This window comes from Elephas maximus, chromosome 14, assembly GCF_024166365.1.
Source record: "Elephas maximus indicus isolate mEleMax1 chromosome 14, mEleMax1 primary haplotype, whole genome shotgun sequence".
NCBI classification, from domain to species: domain Eukaryota; kingdom Metazoa; phylum Chordata; class Mammalia; order Proboscidea; family Elephantidae; genus Elephas; species Elephas maximus.
The window spans coordinates 90246414-90267584 of NC_064832.1; the positions used below are offsets into that span (position 1 = coordinate 90246414).

The window sequence follows — 21171 nt, forward strand, 5'->3', positions numbered from 1 at the left end:
TTTATTGTTAATCTTTTTGATTTCTACATGCTGTCTCTCTATGGATTCTTGCAACTTATTAATTTTTCCACTATGTTCTTGAATAATCTTTTTGAGTTCTTCAACAGTTTTATCAGTGTGTTCCTTGGCTTTTTCTGCAGTTAGCCTAATTTCATTTGTGATGTCTTTAAGCATTCTGTAAATTAGTTTTTTATATTCTGTATCTGATAATTCCAGGATTGTATCTTCATTTGGGAAAGATTTTGATTCTTTTGTTTGGGGGGTTGGAGAAGCTGTCATGGTCTGCTTCTTTATGTGGTTTGATATGGACTGCTGTCTCCGAGCCATCACTGGGAAACTAGTTTTTCCAGAAAATCCGCTGACTGGTACGGTGGCTCCTGGCTCTGAAAACAATCGCTGTCTCCCCGTATTTGTTCGTTCTCCGTCTCTAAATCCGTGTTCGTTGTTCAGAGTTCATAGTTTGTTATGTATGTGATCGATTCACTTGTTTTTCCGAGTCTTTGTTGCAAGAGGGATCCGTGGTAGCGTCCACCTAGTCCGCCATCTTGGCCCCGCCTCCTTCATTCCTTTTTATGGCTGAGTAATAAGTCATTGTTTGTATATACCACATTTTGTTTATCCATTCTTCTGTTGATGGACACTTGGATTGTTTCCACCTTTTGGCTATTGTGAATAATACAACAGTGAACATTAGTGTGCAAGTGTCTGTTTGGACCCTTGCTTTCAGTTCTTTTTATTTATGGTGTGAAGTATCTAGGAGTGGAATTTCTGGATCATATGGTAATTCTGTTTAACTTTTTGAGGACTGGCCAAACTGTTTCCCCCTAGCAACTGTACCATTTCATTTACCACCAGCATTGCGTGGGGGTTCCAGTTTCTCCATATCTTTGCCAACAATTGTTACTTTCTTTTTTTTTTTTTGATACTAGCCATACTAGTGGGTGTGAAGTTGTATCTTATTATAGTTTTGGTTTTCATTTTCCTGGTGGCTAATGATGCTGAGCACCTTTTCAGGTGCTTTTGGCTAGTTGTATATTACATCTGGAGAAATACCTATTCAAGCCCGTTGGTCATTTTTTAATTAGGTTGTTTGATCCTGGTTGAGTTTTAGGAGTCTTGGATATTATATTCTGGATATTTTTCTGGACATATATATTCTGGATATTAAACGTTTATCAGCTATATGATGATTGTCTTTTCATTTTCTTGATACTGTCCTTTGCAAAAATGTGTTAAATTTTAATGAAATCAAATTTATCTATTTTTTTCTTTTGTCATATGGGCTTTTGGTGTTATACCTAAGAGGCCATTGCCAAATCCAAGGTCATGAAGCTTTAGCTCTCTGCATTCTTCTAAGAGTTTTATGATTTTATTACATTTAGGTCTTTGATTCATTTTGAGTTAATTTTTATTTATGGTGTGAAGTAGGGGTCCAGCTTCTTTCTTTTGCATGTGGATATCCAGTTGTCCCAGCACCATTTGTTGAAGGTAGACTACTGTTTCTGCATTGAATGGTCTTGACACCCTTGTTGAAAATCAGTTGGCCATAGATGAATGGGTTTATTTCTGGACTCCAGTTTTATTCCATTGTTCTATATGTCTATCTTTATGCCAGTAAATCCATTTCTTTTTAATAGTAGAGATCTAAAAAGCTGATTGGGGGCTTTGCGTGTAGGGTGAGGTCTTGTTAACTGAGTGGGTCTTGCTATGAGTGGTTAGCGTGTCTTTTCTTTGGTCAGTTTTCCCAACAAGTAATCCTTCAATTTTCTTTTTTTGGTGTGGAGGTATGTCTGGAGGTGGGCAGACCTCCTCCTCTTTTTTTCTTAAAATTTATTTGGAAATAACTTCCAATTTAAAAGTTTCAAGTATAAGAATAGTACAAAGAACACCTGTATACTCTTCACCCAGTTTCACGAATTAACATTCTGCTCCATGTGCTTTATTGTTTTCTTCCCTGTGTTCACATATATACAGGAGCCCTGGTGATACGGTGGTTAAGCACTCGACTGCTAACTGAAAGTGCAGTGGGTTCAAACCCACCAGCCACCCTGTGAGAGAAAAGACCCTGTGATCTGCTCCCGTAAAGATTATAGCCTGTGAAGCCCTATGGGGTAGGTCTAGTCTGTCACATAGGGTAACTATGAGTCGGAATTGGCTTGATGGTGCACAACAACAACATACATTTTATAAAATATGTGTTTGTATGTTTTCTGAATGAGAGTAAGTTGTATGCGTAATGGTCCTTACTTCATAATTACTTAGCTTTAGACCTTCAGGAAGTCTCTTCATTTCTGCTCTCCTCTGAGTATGGAGTTTTCCAGTTTGTCTGGCTCATCCTTCTCAAATAGCAAATCTCTAGTCTTGTGTAGAGATGAGGGAGGAGATAAGGGGTAAGAGAGTCTAAGTTCTTATTCAGACTTTTGCCAGTCCTCATAATATTTTTTCTGCCTCCTCTTATAACACGGACTTCACGTCTCCCATTTCTGAAGCTTTCTGAGGTTCCGCAGCACAAGGTTCGCCTGTAATTGAATTCTTTCCCTTCCTACTTTGTAGGTGCCGAATAGTGGAATTACCTCAGAAACCTAACTCGTCCACTTGCTTTCCTTTTTTTAAATGTTAACATCTCCAGTGTCTTACTTCCACTCTTCTTCTTTGTCCTTGTGGTTTGTGCTTTTATTTCTTCACTGCCATTTTAATTGGAGTTTATGAGCAGAAATGTGTACATTCAATGTATCAATTTAACTGGAAGTCTATGGTTTTCTAAAATCCTGTGAATAAGTACATAATTCGTCTTCTCAATCAGTATTTCACTTAAATTTCAGCAGACAAAGACAACAGACCGGCTTGCATAGTATAAAACTTATGAGTTGAAAATAGTTAATATTTTAGATTGGAGGTTGACAGATTTTTTCTGTAAAGGGCCAGATAGTATATGTTTTAGGCTTTATAGCCATACAGTCTGTTGCATATTTTCCTGTTTTCTTTAAGCCATTCTTAGCTTGGAAATCTGTGGGTTTGGCTCAAGGCCTATAGTTTGTCAACCCCTATTCTAGATTTATTTGCCCCGATAAGATCTTGCTAGACAACTTGACCTATTTTTTTTTTTTAGGTTTTATTGTGGTAATATATATAACAAGATGACCCATTTTTGATGAAGAAACTGTTTTCTTACTATCTTTCTTAATAGAATTTCAAACTCTATTTGATTTTTTGAAGACATTATTAAGAGTTAATATTTATTATTTTAATTTTCAGATGGCGACCCTGATAACTATATTGCTTACTATCGGAGAGCTACCGTCTTTTTAGCTATGGGTAAATCAAAAGCGGCACTTCCTGATTTAACTAAAGTGATTGAGTTGAAGATGGATTTCACTGCAGTAAGTGTATCTAAACTTTGTTTAAAGGTGAATTTAAGGGAGCTTGTTAGTTGCCATCGACGTGATTCCAGCTCATGGTGACCCCATGTGTGCAGCGTAGAATTGCTCCACAGAGTTTTAAAGGCTGTGACCTTTCAGAAGCAGATCACCAGGCCTGTCTCCCAAGGTGCCTTTGGGTGGGTTCTAACCACCAGCCATTTGGCTAGTAGCTGAGCACTTAACTGTTTGCGCCACCCAGGTAAGGTAAGGACTGGCATGCAAGGCATAGCCAGAGGCTATAGAAAGCTGCTATTAAATACTGGCCCTCAGAGTCCCTTGAATCAAAGGTCTGTGTTAAAGGGGAACAGTGGGTGCAGCAGGTCCTTTTTAGAAGTCTGGCAGGGATGTTAGCTTTAAGGTTTGAAAAGACGAGGTTTGAGGCTGAGAAACGAGGTGATTAAGAAGCTGTTGAATTCAGAGGCTGTCAGGTGACTGGTGACTGTTTCAGTTAAGACTCTAGCAGTAAGAATAAAGAAGAGGGGTAGCTCAGCATGGTTCATCCTGAGGATAGGTTAGACAGCATTCTCGCCTGAAACCAACACAGCAGTTTCAGAGGCGGAGAAACTTACAGCCTACTGGGAAAGCCCGACGGTTGACAGGTCACCGTAAGGGCTGTGGTAGAGGCGTGCAGAGGGAACGTGTTGGGAGGGGACAAAGGAAGAGCTTTCAGAGGGCGAATTGACAACCTATTGACCGATGAGATGGTTTCAAAGTTAATTTAGTAACTCGCTTATTATTTATGTCCTGAGATAACTGATTAGATATCTGCGTGAATGCTTGGTTTGAAATATTACTATTATTTTAAGATAGAATTTCCCAAGTGTCAAATCCATTAGTACTTTACAAAACCAATCACAACCTGTCACAAAGGTTAAAGTAGCTCGTTTTCCTGGTGTGATGGTAGCTATTAGCTAGTTGAAGCATCTTTAATCTATCTGTGTTGGTGCATGTAGCAGGATTGGGGAAATTTTATGTATTGTGAAGTAGTATATAAGTTTCGGTAAAATAACGTATGGTTTCTATTTTATGGTAGATGCTGGTCATGAGACAGTTGGTAGTCTTGGAACAGATGGGATTAATTTTATCAGAAAAAGGAATAGTCGGAGATGGAGGAAGAGAAATGGATGCATGTTGAAAGGGAAGAGGCATTGTTGTTCAGGTTATAGCATGATAAATACCTGCATTGAGAGTCAATAAACAAACCCACTTCTGGAGCTTTGATTTATAAAACCCAAAATTACCTAACTTTTATGGTAGTGGCAGAAAGTTTTCGTGATGGTAAAAAGTATTCCTTTTTTTTATTGAGTTAAAATTCACATACTGTAAAATTCACTCTTTAAAGTGTACAGTTCAGTGGTTTTTACTATATGTACAAGGTTGTGCAATCATTCCCAAGCCCATTGCCGTTGAGTCAATTCCTCCTCCTAGCGACCCTACAGGACTGAGTAGAACTGCTCTATAGGGCTTCCAAAGCTGTACAGAAACAGACTGCCACATCTTTCTTCCACAGAGCAGCTGGTGGGTCCAAGCCACCAACCCTTCAGTTAGCAGTCAAGCGCTTTAACCACTGCACCACCAGGGCTCCTTGTGCAACCGTTACCACTTCTAATTCCAGAACATTCTCGTCAGCCCGTAAAGAAATCTTGTAGCCATAGCAGCCGCTCCCCATTCTCCTTCCCCACAGCTCTGGCAGCCACCGGTGTGCGTTCTGTCCCCATGGATTTGCTTATTCTGGACATGTGGTGGCAGCCCCGGGTGGCGCAAGCGATGACCGTGCTTGGCTGCTGACTGAAAGGTCGGCAGTTTGAGTCCTTCCGGAGGTGCATGGGGAGAAGGTCCTGGTAACCTGCCTTCGAAAACGCAGCCCCTGAACACGGGGCATGATTCTACTCCGACGCACGTGGGGCCACCAAGAGTTGGGATCGACTTGACAGGAACTGTTTTTTATGTTTGTTTTTTTGAGATTCCATAGAAATGGAATCATACAATATATGGCCTTTGTGTCTGACTTCTTTTATTTAGCATGATGTTTTTGAGATTCATTCACGTTATGGCGTGTATCCGTACTTTACTCCTTTTTGTGGCTGAATAGTATTTCACTGTATGGATATACCGCGTTTTATCGATTCTTCAGTTGATGGACATTTACGTTATGTCCACTTTTTGGCAGTTGCTGTGAACATTTATGTACAAGCTTTTATATGAAAATATGTTGTCAGTTCTCTTGGATATAGCGAAAGTGTTTTAAAGAAAGTGTACTTTAACAAACATTACACACATTCATCGGTTCCAGGAATTATCCTCAGAGTGCCCAGACAAACAAATGAGCATTGGAAAAATATTTCATTAATAATTTTATTAAGTTACTTAGGTTTATTCTTTGTGTTTAATGAAAATTTAGAAATGCCTACTACTCAAGATTACCCTCCCCCTGTCTTTTATAGGCAAGATTACAGAGAGGTCACTTATTACTCAAACAAGGAAAACTTGATGAAGCAGAAGATGATTTTAAAAAAGTGGTAAGTTAAGTTGAATCTGTACTTCACTCTGTAAAGATGTCATTTTGCATGAATATATTGGACCTATTTTTTGCATAAAGACATTTAATGTAGTAATTTATAGTTAAAAGGGAAAATACTAGTTAGATTTGTTTATATACGAATCACAGTTCCTGATTTAATATTAACAAATCACATTAACAGATGAAAAATAAAGTGTATGAATAAGGTACATAACCCTAAGTCAGTTCATACAGCTCACTTGTTCTGCTTTGTTTCCATGAGAATCTAGAGGTGTCTGTTGAGCTATTTTCAAAGTCTCCCTAAGTGACATGGGAACCCTTTGATTTGAAAGAAATAATGAAACATTCTTAAAAGGGAATTTTGCAATCATCCATTATAGCTGCTTTGCAAAATGTAAAGTGCTTTGGCCTTGTTGGGGAGAAAGTTACAGACTGCTTGTAACTGAATGGAGTATATACTGAAAAGGAGCCCTGGTGGCACAGTGGTTAAGAGCTGTGCTGCTAACCAAGAGGTCGGCGGTGTGAATCCACCAGCCACTCCTTGGAGATCCTACGGGGCAGTTCTCCCCTGTCTTATAGGGTCGCTATGAGTTGGAATCGACTCGATGGCCTTTCCGAGAAAGGTAGCCAACCAATCTCTCTGTGCCCTCATTTGACTTGGTTTAAGAACTGCAGTTTTGTTTTACATGAATGTGTTTCTAGAATGGACTAGAAAGGTATATGTATAACCCATTGTTCACTATTTGCATTTTTTTGTAGTTTATCCCAATTTTTTGTTATTATGAAAATAAAACTAAATTGCGCACGCTTTCACAACCGTTATCACAACACTCAGTCATCTGCAGACAAATCTAAGATAAACATCAGATTGGACTGTGATCAGTCGGAGACCGTCTCATGGGCTCAGTGAGATTATGTCTGTCTAATCTCCCCTAGAGCTTGGGAAGCCGCCTGAGAGCAGGCTGGAGAAGAACAGGTGACGGAGGCGATGGTACGGGAGCAACCTTTCCCTAGCCCAATGCTTTGTGCATGGCAGGTGTTGTGTAAACATTTGTTGAATGGATAAACGAATGATAAAAGATGAGAATGTTTTCTGCTCCTTAATAAGTACTTAAATCTATTACTTAGATTTTTTTTCTAATCACAACTCCAGAGGAGCCTTTTAGAAACCACACAATAATTTAGAGTATAATTTTAGCATAAACTAACCCTTGCTGGGGATCGGATATATCCTTTGGAAGAGAGTTCTTGGAACCTTATGCATGTTGTGGGAAAATGTCTTTTTTCTTTTTATTATTAATTTAAAATTATTAATTGTTTTAGATCTGTGAGAAAGTGTTGAAAATAATATAACACACATGTATACCCACTGCTCAGAGGTAATACATTTTGCCACTTTTTGATTTTTTTCTTTTTATTGTGCTTTAGATGAAAGCTTACAGCTCAAGTTAGTTTCTCATACAAAAATTTAAACACACATTGTTATGTGACCCTAGTTGCTATCCGTATAATGTGACAGCACGCTGGATTTCCCGCATCTATTCAACCAGCTCCTGTCCCTTTCTGCCTTCTCATCCCACCTCTGGACAGGAGCTGCCCATTTAGTCTCAATGTATCTGCTTAAAATAGGAAGCATAGTCTTCACGGGTGTCATCTTATGTCTTATAGTCCAGTGTAACCTTGGTCTGAAGAGTTGGATTCGGGCATGGTTTTAGTTCTGGGTTAACAGAGAGCCCGGGGACCCTGTCTTCTGGGGTTCCTCTAGTCTTAGTCAGACCATTAAGTCCGGTCTTTTTATGTGAATTTGAGTCCTGCACCCCACTTTCCTGCTCCATCAGGGACTCTGTGTTGTGTTCCTCGTCAGGGCGGTTATTGTTGGTAGCCAGGCACCATCTAGTTCTTCTGGTCTCAGGCTGATGGAGTCTCTGGTTTATGTGGCTCTTTTTGTCTCTTGGGTTATTATTTTCCTTGTGTCTTTGGTGTTCTTCATTCTCACATTTTGCCATTTTTGCCAAAGCAAGAAAGTAATTTTTAGTAGCTCTTTTAAAATTCAAATTTATTGTAAAATATATAGAACAAAATTTTGCATGTTAACTATTTTTAGTGTACAGTTCAGTGACATTAATTACATTCACCATGTTGTACAGCCATCATCAACATTTCCAGAAGTTTTTATCACTCCCAAAGGAGACTCAGCAGCACCTGCAAGCAGTAACTTCCTGTTCATCTCTTCCCTCAGCCCCCTGGTAGTCACTCAGAAACTTTGGTCTGGATGGATTTGCCTGTCGTAGATACTATATAAGTGGGATCATACAATTTTTATTTCACTTGGCGTCATGTTTGAAGGTTCATCCATGTTAGAGCGTGTGTCAGAACTTCTTTTCTCTTTATAGTGGAATGTTTTATTGTATTGTGTGCACATTTTATCTGTTCATCTGTTTGCAGTTGGTTTTTTATAGATGTGGCTGTACATGGCAGAGAGGGGAGGCTGGTCCTAAGTTTAATAATAAGTATGGGCCACACAGAGCCCTTGTGGTGCAGTGGTTAAGAGCTCGGCAGCTAACCAAAAAGTCATATTTTGAGTTCACCAGCCGCTCCTTGGAAACCTTACGGGGGCAGTTCTACTCTGTCCTATAGGGTCGCTATGAGTCAGAATGGACTCAGCAGCAATAGGTTTGGGTTTTTTTTTGTGTGTGTGTGTGTGTGGTTTATGGGCCACATAGAATTTTGACCTTGATGGATCATAGCAACTAAATGCCTCTGGATTATTCTCCAAGAGCCTTGGTCTTCAGAAAATGACAGCTTCTGGGGGGTGGAGGATGGCTTTAGTGCACTCAGGTGGGCTCTGGAGGCCTTAGTATCTCTACCTGGTCATGCCTGCCTTCTTGTGCAGGCTGCTGGTACTTAACTCTTTTATGAAACATTTTATGTGGTAAATATATATATGCATATACATTACTATGAGTTGGAATCGACTCAACGGCACTGGGTTATATATATATATGTATATGGAAATCCTGGTGGCGTAGTGGTTAGGTGCTACAGCTGCTAACCAAAGGGTTGGTAGTTTAAATCCACCAGGTGCTCCTTGGAAGCTCTATGGGGCAGTTCTCCTCTGTCCTGTAGGGTCACCATGAGTTGGAATTGACTCGACGACACTGGGTATATGTATATATACATAAAGACATTTGCTATTTCAACCACCAGACTGCTTTCCAGAGTGGCTGTACCATTTTACATTCTCTGTTTCCTTGATGTTTTCATTATTCTCTTATTTAAGCCACTTGGATAGATTTAATGGCTTAAATAACCTTGAACAACTTTTCATGTGGTTATTTGCCATCTGTGGTGAAATGTCCCTTCGTGACTTTTGCCCAAGTTCTAACTGGATTGTTTGCGTTAATACTCTTGATTTTAAGACTTTTAGAAATGCATTTTAGATACTGGTCCTTGGTCAGATATGTGGTTTGCAAATATTTTCTCCCAGTCAGTAGCTTGTGTTTTCATCCTCTTCACAGGGTCTTTGCAGAACAGAAGCTTTTAATTTTGATCAAGTCCAGTTTATCTCCATTTTCTTGTTTCCTTTATGGATTGTGTTTTTGGTGTCATGTCTAAGAACTTTTCACCAAGCAGTAGGTTCCAAAGATTTTTTTCCTATGTTGTAAATGTTTTATAGTTTTATATTTAAGCCTATGATCCATTTTGAGTAAATTTTTGTATAATGTGTGAGCTTTAGGTTGAGGTCCTTTTTTTTTCTTTGTGTGCCTGTTCCATTGTTCTGGTTCCATTATTGCTTTTGCACTTTTGTCAGAAACCCACTTGGTTGTACTTGTGGTTATATTTCTGTGTCCTTTATTCTGTTTCATTGATCTGTGTGTCTATCCCTTTGCCATTACTATACTCTCCTGATTATGGTAGCTATGCAGTTAGTCTTAACATTGGGTAAAGTGATTCATCCCACTTTATTTTTCTTGATGATTATTGTCGCTTTTCTGGGGATTGCCTTTCCATATAAATTTTAAAATAAACTTGTCTACGTCTTGCTGGTACCTTGATAGGAATCGCAATAAACCTATAGATCAGTTTGGGAAGAACTGACATCTTTATTATGTTGAGTATTCCAATCCATGAATACAGTATTTCTCTGTATTTATTTGAGGCTTCTTTGATTTTTTTCATCAGTATTTTATAATTTTTGGCACACGAGTCCTATACATGTTTTATTAAATGTATACTTAAGTATTTGATTGGAGTGATTGTAAATGGTATTGTATTTTTAATTTCAGTTTTCACATTGTGTGAGCTCTTATCAGGAAATCTTAGTGGGCATACAGATGAGAGACCAAGTTATATTTAAACAGTGTAGAAGCTGTTTTTAAAGTTTATGTTACCAACAGTTTAGTTGTGTGTATAGAATAATTTTAGTTAGATTGATTCAGTTAAAGAAAAATATGAGTATAGAATTCATGTTATTTCAGAAGAATTTTATGTTAAGCTTTATTTAAAGTAAATTTAGATTGGCTGGAATACTTAGTCTGCCCAAGTTCATTATTGTGTTATTTGAAATTCAGAATAATTATTGGACAATCTCACATGAATATCCTTTGTCTGAACAAAAAGTATAGTGCATTCCAGGGGTTATGGGTGGCAGAGGATGAGACAAGATCATGAAATAGTAATGTTGGGGAAAATGTACCATTTAACATATATAAAATTGATTAAATATTTGAAATCTAGATTCTGTTGGACAAATAGTAAGAGAATTTTATCAGGCGGACAACATAGGAGATACAAACCAGAAGCTAGTATATACAATGTTCAACCTTTCTAAATCAAGAAATAAATATTAAAACTATTCAGAGGGTCCACTGTTCATTAACTTCAGCAAAAATAAATAAATATTATAGAGCCTTATACTGATGATACTTCAGGGAAATATGTCCAGTCATGTAATACTGTTGACATTGCAAATATAAACAGCTTTTGCAGAACAGCCTGGCATAAGTATTATTAAAGAAAAACATTTCGCACAGAAGTATTTATTGGTACTCCATTTGTTTTATAAGCATTAGAGAATGTTGTGTCAATATGCTGTCTTAGTTGTTAGGTACCTTCAAGTCCATTCAGACTCATAAAAAATAGTGACCTTATATTTAACAGAATGAAACATTGCCTGGTCTTGCACCATCCTCGTAGTCGTTGCTACATTTGAGCTCATCGTTGCAGCCACTGTGTCAGTCCATCTCGTTGATCTTTTTCTCTGACCCTCTGCTTTACCAAGCATAATGTCTTTCTCCCAGGACTGATCCCTCCTGATAACACGTCCAAAGTATGTGAGACAAAGTCTCGCCATCCTTGCTTCTAAGGAGCATTATGCTGTACTTCTTCCAAGACATTTGTTTGTTCTTCCTGCAGTCCATGGTATATTCAGTATTCTTCCCCAACATCATAAGTCAAAGGCACCATTTCTTGTTTGGTCTTCCCTATTCATTTTCAACTTTTGCATGCATATGAGGCAATTGAAAATACCATGGCTTGGGTCCAAGTGTACGTTAGTCCTCAAAATGACACCTTTGCATTTTAACATTTTAAAGGGTTTTTTTGCAGCAGATTTTCCCAATATAATATGTTGTTTGATTTCTTGGCTGCCGCCACCGTGGATGTTGATTCTGGATCCAAGTAAAACGAAATTCTTTTCAACTTCAGTATTTTCTTCGTTTACCGTGATGTTGCTTATTGGTCCAACTGGGGAATGTTTTCTTCATATTGAGGTATAATCTGTACTAAAGGCTATAGTCTTTGATCTTCATCAGTTAATGGATATTTTTATTATTATACTTGCCAGTATGATAAAATAATAATACCCACTAACAAGAATTACTTATGTGTGGTGTTTATTTATAGACCTAGAGATAAAATAATGTCAGTAAAAGGCAAAATAAAAATCGTGTGTAAATGTTGGTTGTAAATACATGAAGCTTTTATGTGTATTAAATTCATATGATATAACTGGCAATTATTTACAGTTCATAGGCATTTTCCCTTTTATAAATTTGTATATAACAAATTTTGAAAAAAGAAAAACTTTGGAGCGAGAGGCAGGAAGCTTGGCGTTTAGATCTGACTTTGCACTTTAGATGTGATATGTAGTTCTCAGGATGTGTGGAACACTTTACTAAGTGATTTGTGTGGATTATGTCACTTTATTATTGTTCCACCTTGGGGGTGTGGCATCCTGTTGGTCTCGTTTTACATCAGAGGAAATTGAAGTTTAGAAAGGTTTAGTAACCTGCCCAGGGTTGCATCACTGATAATCAAGTAACTTTTAGATTCCAGAGTATGGGCTTTTAAGCACTCATCTGTTCTGCTTTCTGCTATAATGAGCAGAATAGTGGAGAATATTCTCATGGAATATGAACACAGATCTCAAACATGTATATTAGCATCTTACACAGTGTAGGACAGTTACTGCTATTTGTGTAAAAAAGAATGAGAAAGCCTCTGCGTTTGCTCATATGTGGATAAAATGCCTCTGAAAAGATGCAGAAGGAAGTGATAGTATTGGTTACCTCTTGGAGGAAAAGTGTGCCACATGAACAAATTATCGAAAAATTATAAATATGTTGCGGAGCGATGAGTTCCTTTGTGTGGCCTTTTGCCTTGGTTTTTGTAAATTGACCTTAGAGGATTTCCTAAGTTGTTGACTGCCCCTGAAGATTTGTTACTGTGGCGTGATGGATCACTTTTATATGGCTTTTATCGCCATGGTCTTGTAACTCCTACCAAATGACTGGGTGGAATCAAGGAAATAAGGTGTATGGAACTCCAACGAGGGCATTAGTCAGTTTTGCCATCCTACTAGGCCTAAAATGAGCTATCCCAGAGATGGAAAGGGGGACCTTCCTCCCACCAAGAAAGAAGAGCTGGGAGTAGCGTTGCCCTTTGGACCCCGGGTCCCTGCACTGAGAACCTCCTAGACACAGGAGACAGAGAGCTGTAACACTGGAGACAGTGTACGACAGGAAGAAGCGGTGGCAAGTATGGCAGAGAACTGGCAGCAGCAGACCCAGGAGACTGGCAGGGCACGGTGCAGTGGCTTCCTGGCCCATGGAGTAAGAAAGCTGAGTACCTTCGGGCAGGAGGTTTGCTGGTGCAGTGGGGGGCCTCTTGGCACTTGTCAGTGGAGCTAGGCTTGCTGACCCATGGAGCTAGAGGGCTGAGCGCCTTCGGGCTGAGGCTTGCTGGTGGAGTGGAGTACCTCTGGGCACTTACCAGTGGAGCTGAAGAGATTTGTAACACTTGCCCCTGCAGGGCAGAGGCTGACCCAGGCTGAGGGGCTGAGGGCTAAGGAGAGGCCTGCTTGTGGGGATGGCCAGGAAGCTGTCCTGATTGAAGAACTGTGTCCTGAGTCATTCCAGATCCTGAATTGTAACCTGTTAATTCCATAATAAACCCCATAATTGTGAGTGTTTTCTGTGAGTACTGAGCAAAAAATTACTGAACCTAGCAGAGAAGTACAGAGTGCCAGTAGAGAAGGGTGGCTGCTGTCAGAATTGGTGAAAAGGTTGGAGAGAGGAGCTATGTCTGACCTCCACCCCACAGGACTCAGCCTTGGGCTGCTGATCTTGATTCTCTGTCCTCTTTTGAAGTTAGAGGTGACCAGATGCTTCCACCATGCCATTTTCACAGTTATTTTGCCCATTCTGGTTAGGGAGCCCCACCTGGTAACTGACAAGGGAGCGTTGGTGTATTAAAACCCTGGAACATGGAGGCTGGAAGGGTTAGGAAACAGAGAAATCACATCACGTAAAATTGTTTGGTCCTGGTCAATATTTGGATCTTATTCTAAGTGTGGTGGGAGGCTATTGGAGGGTTTTAATCAGGCGTGACTTGTTGTCATTTATGTTTTAGGAAGATAATCCTTTACTAGGAGGAGGTTGGATTGTCGGGGGCACACATAGAGGCAGGAAGACCTAGAGGCATTTGCCTCTTACCACGTGAGGGACAATCCTGGTATAGTAGTAGTGGAAATGGAGAAAAGTAGGCAGAATTGGGTTGTTTTCTGAAATAACAGCTAACAGGATGTCAGGTGTGAGTTTAAGGCATTGTGGCCACTCTGCATAGACTTGGTGGACCCCCACTCAAAATTTGGTTTGGATGTTGAGATTGATAATGACACACTTACCAGGATGGTAGGAAAAGGGTTATTGCTCACATAATGAGACTTTCTAGGGGAGACCAGGGCAGTCCTCCCAAGCTGGTCTGAAAATGACTTGAGAGACCGAGAAAGGAGACTGGCTTGATTTTTGTTGTGGTTAGATGTGGGGCTATTGTGAAGGTTCCTGCTTGTGGACTGGGGCTTTGGTGGTTTGAACATTCTGCCTGGGCCAAATGAAGGAGCACATGGGCCCTCTTACTGGCTTGCTCAGAGATGAGGCAGAAGGGGAAGAGGGAGTGTGAGGCTTATCCGTGAACTTTCAGTAACTCTGTTACAATAAAATCCACTGCTTTATCTGGCACTTTGAATGAATTCTTTATCATCTTTTATCCATACAAGCTTTTATCTGAACAGAGCTCTGAAAGGATGTTCAGACTTCCTGAGGTCCTCATGACACTGTGAAAATCACTACTGTAGGGTGTGTACCTAGGAAGGTAATGGATGCTTTCGAGGTTAAGGGCATTTTTAACCTGGCAGAGCAGTTTCACACTGTCTGTTAAATGGCTATGCTAATTTATGCTCCCACCCAAAATCCGGCAGAGTTCCCAGAGCCCTGTGTCTTCAGCAGCTTTTGGTATGAACAGACCTGGTTGGTGTAAATTGTATCTTTTGTCTGTATTTCTCTTGGATTCTGTTTATCCAACTTTTTTTTATTTTTTTCTATTAGTCCACCCCTTTCTCCTTTCTTCCTGATCTCCCTACCCCACTGATTTAGATTTTTTTCCTTGTTTTATTCTTTCTATACTGTTACACATGCTATACTTTTTTTCTCTTAGTTACTACCCAAGGAATTTTAACATTATGCATAATGAAATTTAATCAATTTCTTAGTTTCCTTTAGAAAAATACAAGGACTCGAGAATGCTTTAACCAAATCACCTATCTCCTGACTTAGATACTATTATTTTTTAACATTTTAGTTCTCTCTCTCTTTTGGTCCATTCAAATTAGTCAGTATTATTTTGTATCATTCTTTTAATAGAGATTGCAGAAAGAATGTGTGAAGGCAGATTCTCGAAGTCACTGGAAAATGTTCTGTGGTGTCGTTAGGTGCCATCAAGTTGGTTCCAACTCACAGAGACCCTATGTATAATAGAGCACTGCCCAGTCCTGCGCCGTCCTCACAGTTGTTGCTATGTTTGAACCCATTGTTGCAACCACTGTGTCAGCCCAACTCATTGAAGGCTTCTTCCCTTTCGCTGACCCTCTACTTTACCAAACATGGTATCCTTCTCCAGGGACTGATTCCTCCTGATAACATGTCCAAAGTATATGAGATGAAGTCTCACCATCCTTGCGTCTAAGGAGCATTCTGGCCGTTCTTCCAAAATAGATTTGTTTGTTCTTCTGGCAGTCCATGGCATATTCAGTATTCTTCGACAACACCGTGATTCAAAGGCATCAATTCTTCTTCGGTCTTCCTTATTCAATGTCCAGCTTTCACATGCGTATGAGGAGATTGAAAACACCATGGCTTGGGTCAGGTGCACCTTAGTCCTCAAAGTGACATCTTTGCTTTTTAACACTTTGAAGAGGTCTTTTGCAGCAAGTATTATGTATTTTTCTATATATTATCAAATCATATCAACCAAAAACCCTGCATTTGTGCTACTTAAACCTCCAAAACCTAATTAAACATTAGACATACTAATCTTTTGAGCCGTAATCAGTTCAGCAAATGCATTTGATGCCAGTCTTAATTTTATTTTGATCTCAGAGGAATCAAATTAATTCTTACTATCCCAAGACCTTAATTGCTGTAACTTTTAACAGAGAGTACCCCATTTAAGTTGCAATGGGAAATAAATTGAGCATCTTTTTAAACTGTGTATTACATCTTTTGGAAATAACCGTATGCTATCAGAATTTGCATTCTGCCCTTATTTTGAATTTATATATTGTAGAAAGGTCACAAAAGAAGTTGGAAATTTTTATTAGCATTCTTTTGAGCATTTGCTGTGTGTTGGTACAATAGCTTTTTAGTCTCTTAGTGACGACTACTCTGGGTGTATTATTATCTTTTTATTGGTGAAAAAAGTGATGCTTCTTCCACGTGCAGGTAGTAAATGATAAAGTCAAAATTTGAAGTTAAATTTATTTCATTTTTCATTTACATTTTGTTTCAAAACATTAATAATATAGTCTCTTTAGGAATATTTACAACCTGGCCACTGAGAAATGGTAAAACCTCCATGTTGCATTACTACCCTATTAGTTATCTATGGCTGCATACAAATGACCCGAACTTAGCAACTTAAAGCTACACATATTTGTTATGGCGCAATTTATGGGATCAGAACCCCCCCTTTCCTTATCCCCTCTTTCTATGCCCCTCAGAGGCGCTGGTGACCTGCTCTCAGTCCCTCTTGCCCATTCCCGTCGCCTGAGCATTGCCTGAGACCCAGGCCTCCATTCTCCAGCTCAAGACTTAGCGGCTTCTTCCTCCACCTTCCAACAAGGAAAAGTGTGTGGAAGAGACAAGATTCTAAAGCTTGGGAGAAAAAAAGATGCAGATTTCATCCAGCAGAGGTGGCCTTTAATGCGTTCTATCCAGGAAGGTCCAGTGGTTTACGTATAAGAAGCACATTATCAGGGCGACAGCATGCGTACATTCATATTCTTTCCAATGTGGATCGTCAGAAGGACTGCAGACCCCAGAGTGATAAAACAGACACAGACAAGTGTGCTGTGGCCCTAAAGCAACACCCTTAAACTGGATATATAATCACTAGGAAAAATCTGCCCCCAGATAAGCAGAGGTTACAGACACAATCCTAGTTACCTATGAATATTCTACTTTGAATCCAGTTTATTCCTTCTAAAGCTAAGGGTTAAAACAGACACAGTAGATTGCCTCAAATATTCTAAAAAAGCAAAATAGAGTAATACAGACCCTCTATCAAGAAATAATCTTAACGTTTCTAACTTGGAGCACGCTCTCCCATGAGATGGGTGGCGGGTATGCTTTTAAAAATGAATCTACTAAGAAGGGAAGGCATATGCATGGTCTGTTGAGGGAGAGAAATTTCTGTAAATAATTTTCCCATGTCTGCATCTCATTCAGAACTGGACCCCACAACTGCCACTAACTAGGAAGAATACTAGATGTCAAATATAATACATCTTAAAGAAAAAAGTTCCAAAGAAATCCATAGCTTTTTAGTGTAGGCACCCAATTTTTCTGAGACAGTCAGTTTAGGATTTTCCTTTTGTAGGAAGAAACTGTTAAGAGTCAGCGTTGCACTGGGGGTGAGAATGGGGGTTAGCTACACAAACACAAGGGGTCTTACCGGGGTGATGAAAATGTTCTGAAACGGTGGTGATGGCTGCACAACTTAGTAAATTTATTATAAAATCATCACACTGTGCACTTAAAATAGGTGAATTTTATGATATATAAATTACACCTTGATAAAGCTGGGGGGCAAGGTGCACATCTCTTAAAACTTCATTATAAGCCTTTTGGTAAGGTACTACAACTCTACTTTTAATCTGTAAGTTCTTTTTATTGCACCATAATTCTTCCAGTATCAAATCTTTTTCTCTCCTGTAAAAAAACCAAACTTATTGCTGTCAAGTCGATTCTGACTCATAGGAACCCTGTAGGACGGAGTAGATCTGCCTCATAGGGTTCCCATGGAGCGGCTGGTGGATTTGAACTGCTGACCTTTTGGTTAGCAGCTGAACGGTTAACCACTGCGCCACTAGGGTTCCTTCTGTCCTGTAACCTCTCTAAAAAATTCCTCTCCCTCAAATTTCCCTGTGCTTTATTTCATTTCTTATTATTTTGATAAAATTATTTTATACTTAAAACTTAATGCTTAGGAAATATAACTAGAAGGCGGGATAAATGGAACTCAAGTTAATTTGCTTATGCAGAGCTGTATGTAATGAAGAGCGCACCAGGGAGCAAGTCACTGGGCCAGTCAGCTTCATCAGTGTCTCTGTACTCCTTTCCCCCAGTGAACTCAATATTTGAAATGGTCAGATCTTTGTGCATATTATGGATATTAGATTTAAGAGATTAAAAACACTGTTTAATATGATTTTATTCTTATAGCTCAAATCTAATCCAAGTGAAAATGAAGAAAAGGAAGCCCGGTCCCAACTTAAAAAATCTGATGAGATGCAACACTTGCGTTCACAAGCACTGTACGCTTTCGAAAGCGCAGATTATATCACTGCTATAACCTTCCTTGATAAGATATTGGAGGTAAGTTTCCTCGATGTTGCCCCGACAAGCCTAACGCTAGTTTTTACCATAAAGAATATTTACGCACTTTGACATGTTACATATCACAAATAACCAATTCAGGGTAAATTAGAGTGGTCCTTTCAGCTCTAAGTGATAGCTCATGTTTACATAGAACAGAATTTCTGTGAATGTTCTGTGGAACGTGGGTTACATATTTTTATGCGTTGCTTGCTTTGCTGTTTTGATTTGGTTTTACATTTTGGGTGAAGAAAACACTGGACGTTAAAGTATAGGGTAAAAGATGAAACGGTTGAAGAAAAAGGAAAAATAATGTTTGGGAGGAAAGAGGAGTGTTTAGAGTGAGAAGTTTTAGGGAAGGCAGGTGAGGAGGTGGCGGGAGTCAAAAGATTCCAGATAGGGAAACCTGAGCCTAGAGTTGTCTTGCTTCTGAGGGATTTAATGATAAATGGCTTCAGAAGTAAATCTAAAATATTCAAATGGAAGCAATCATAGTTTATACGTATTTACCATGTACAGTTTCATTTAATCTTGGCAGTAAATCTGTGAAGAATGTAGAATGGGTATTTCTTTGATACTTTTACAGAGGAAATCATGGGATGTCCAGTGAAATACATATTTTGCATAATTATTTTGTTAATGCTTTATTAGAGAAATACAGAGTTGTAATTTTTACCTCCCAGGGCTTTGACTGTCCATTTTGGGGGGAGAAAAAAAAAAATTTTTTTTTTTTAAGGGGATTGTCCATGATACTTAATGTATTTATCAATTTTCATTGTTGTTGTTGGGTGTTTTTGAGTCAATTTTGACCCGTAGCCACCCCATGTGACAGAGCAGAACTGCCTCATAGGGTTCTGTAGGCTGTACTCTTTATGGGAGCAAATTGCCAGGTCTTTCTCTCATGGAACCAATGGTTGGGTTGGAACCGCCAACCTTTCGGTTAGCAGCTGAGCACTTGTGAGAAGTTGACATGACTTTAGAGTAGCTCTAAGGAATATTTAAAGGTGCTTCCACAGGCCTTACCGATGAGTTTTTGGCTTTATGTTTTGAAGAACACTAATGTGTTTACTAGGTATCCCTGGGTGGCACAAACAGTGAAGCCTCGACTACTCGCTGGAAGATTGGCAGTTCAAACCCACACAGAAGTGCCTCCAGAGAGAGGCCTGGTGATCGGCTTTTGAGAACCCTGTGGAGCATTTCTGGAATGGAAATGCTGCGCACACATGAGGGGGCAACTAACAACAACCACAAATGTGCTTACTAAACACTGTGGGCTTTTTCATAAAATAGCAACTGTGAAGTCTCAACTTCATGGCTTTGCACATTGTTTCTTCTTTCTTTGATATGAGGATTTAATTTCAAAGAGATTACATTTTATAAGAGTTTCATGTAGTTATTACTAGAAAAAATTGTTTAATTCAGACTCTAGATTTATTTTTTGACTAGAAATTAGAATTGTTAAGTACAAAAATCTAATTATAGAACATTCTCTTGAAAATCAAATGTGCTTCCTTTTTTTTTTAAGTTTCAGAATTATGTAACTGAGGGACATGGGGAAAGGGCCTTGTTCCTGTTTTCCCCCATTAAGGTTCATTTACCAGATCCTTGGAGAAATTATTTCGAGTTGGTTATCATTTTTGTCAGTCTAAATTTTATGTCTTTTTAATACTGTTTACAGTGTAGAAGCCATCACATTAACTGAGGGTGTTTTATCCTGATAAATCATGTAGATAAAGATATGTGAGGTGCAAGTGTGAAAGTGCGTAACCTGCTGCTTCTTCCTTAAAGACGAGCTCTTCTGTTTCTCAAGGTTTGTGTTTGGGATGCAGAGCTACGGGAGCTTCGGGCTGAGTGTTTCATAAAAGAAGGGGAACCCAGGAAAGCTATAAGTGATTTAAAAGCTACGTCCAAGTTGAAGAATGATAATACAGAGGCCTTTTATAAGATCAGCACACTATACTACCAGCTAGGAGACCACGAGCTGTCCCTCAGGTCAGTGCTGTTCACGCAGCTGATCACCCCTTTACTGTGGGCAGTAAGATATCACTCCTGTCTTTTCTTAATTTTAAATTAGTAAGATTATGACTGGCTGAGACTATTTTTATATTCTATATACATTTGTATATTTCATACTATCTCTAAGTTATTCTAATTCCACATAGTTTATTTTCATGAAGCATGCTTATTAAAATGAATAGGAAGGCTGTTACATTTGCAGAAACAAAATGGAGGATTTAATGCCTAGCTTACATAAATTGTTTTAATTTGAGTTAATATCTTTTATTGTGATTTCTATATTTGATATGGAGAAACAACTCATTATTTTGACTCGGAGTATTTTCCTTTTTTAAAATACATGATCAGTGAAGTTCGTGAATGCCTTAAACTTGACCAGGATCATAAAAGGTGTTTTGCACACTACAAACAAGTAAAGAAACTTAACAAGCTGATTGAGTCAGCTGAAGAGCTCATCAGAGATGGCAGGTAAGAATATGCTTTTCCAGACCATCTAGGGGCCCTTATGTATCTGACGGCAGTCACAGCAGAACAGTTGAACTGCTTGTTCTGTTCCTTTTTAGCCATTCAGAGAAGAGTATTCTAGATAGCACTGGGCCTTACCGAGACTACCACGATGGTGCATGTTTGGGAATAAGGCAGAATATAATAATAAGTGCACAGTGTCCTTGCCAGCAGATTTGTTTATATTTCAGTAAATATTTATTGAGTATCTCCTGTGTCAGGCAGTGAACTGTATACTGGGAGTGCAGAAATGAATTAGACTGTAGTTTTTGGTTTAAGA

The 21171-nt window shown here is 39.0% G+C and overlaps 1 protein-coding gene across 1 annotated transcript in view; it reads left to right on the forward strand.

Annotated features, from left to right (window-relative positions):
* Positions 1–21171, forward strand: part of DNAJC3 (DnaJ heat shock protein family (Hsp40) member C3) — an 86651-nt gene that overhangs the window by 29797 nt on the left and 35683 nt on the right. The window contains exons 3-7 of the mRNA XM_049853440.1: positions 3256–3380; positions 5864–5938; positions 18219–18371; positions 20182–20363; positions 20736–20855. Coding sequence (XP_049709397.1) covers positions 3256–3380; positions 5864–5938; positions 18219–18371; positions 20182–20363; positions 20736–20855 — 655 coding nt within the window. The remainder of the gene's footprint in view (positions 1–3255; positions 3381–5863; positions 5939–18218; positions 18372–20181; positions 20364–20735; positions 20856–21171) is intronic.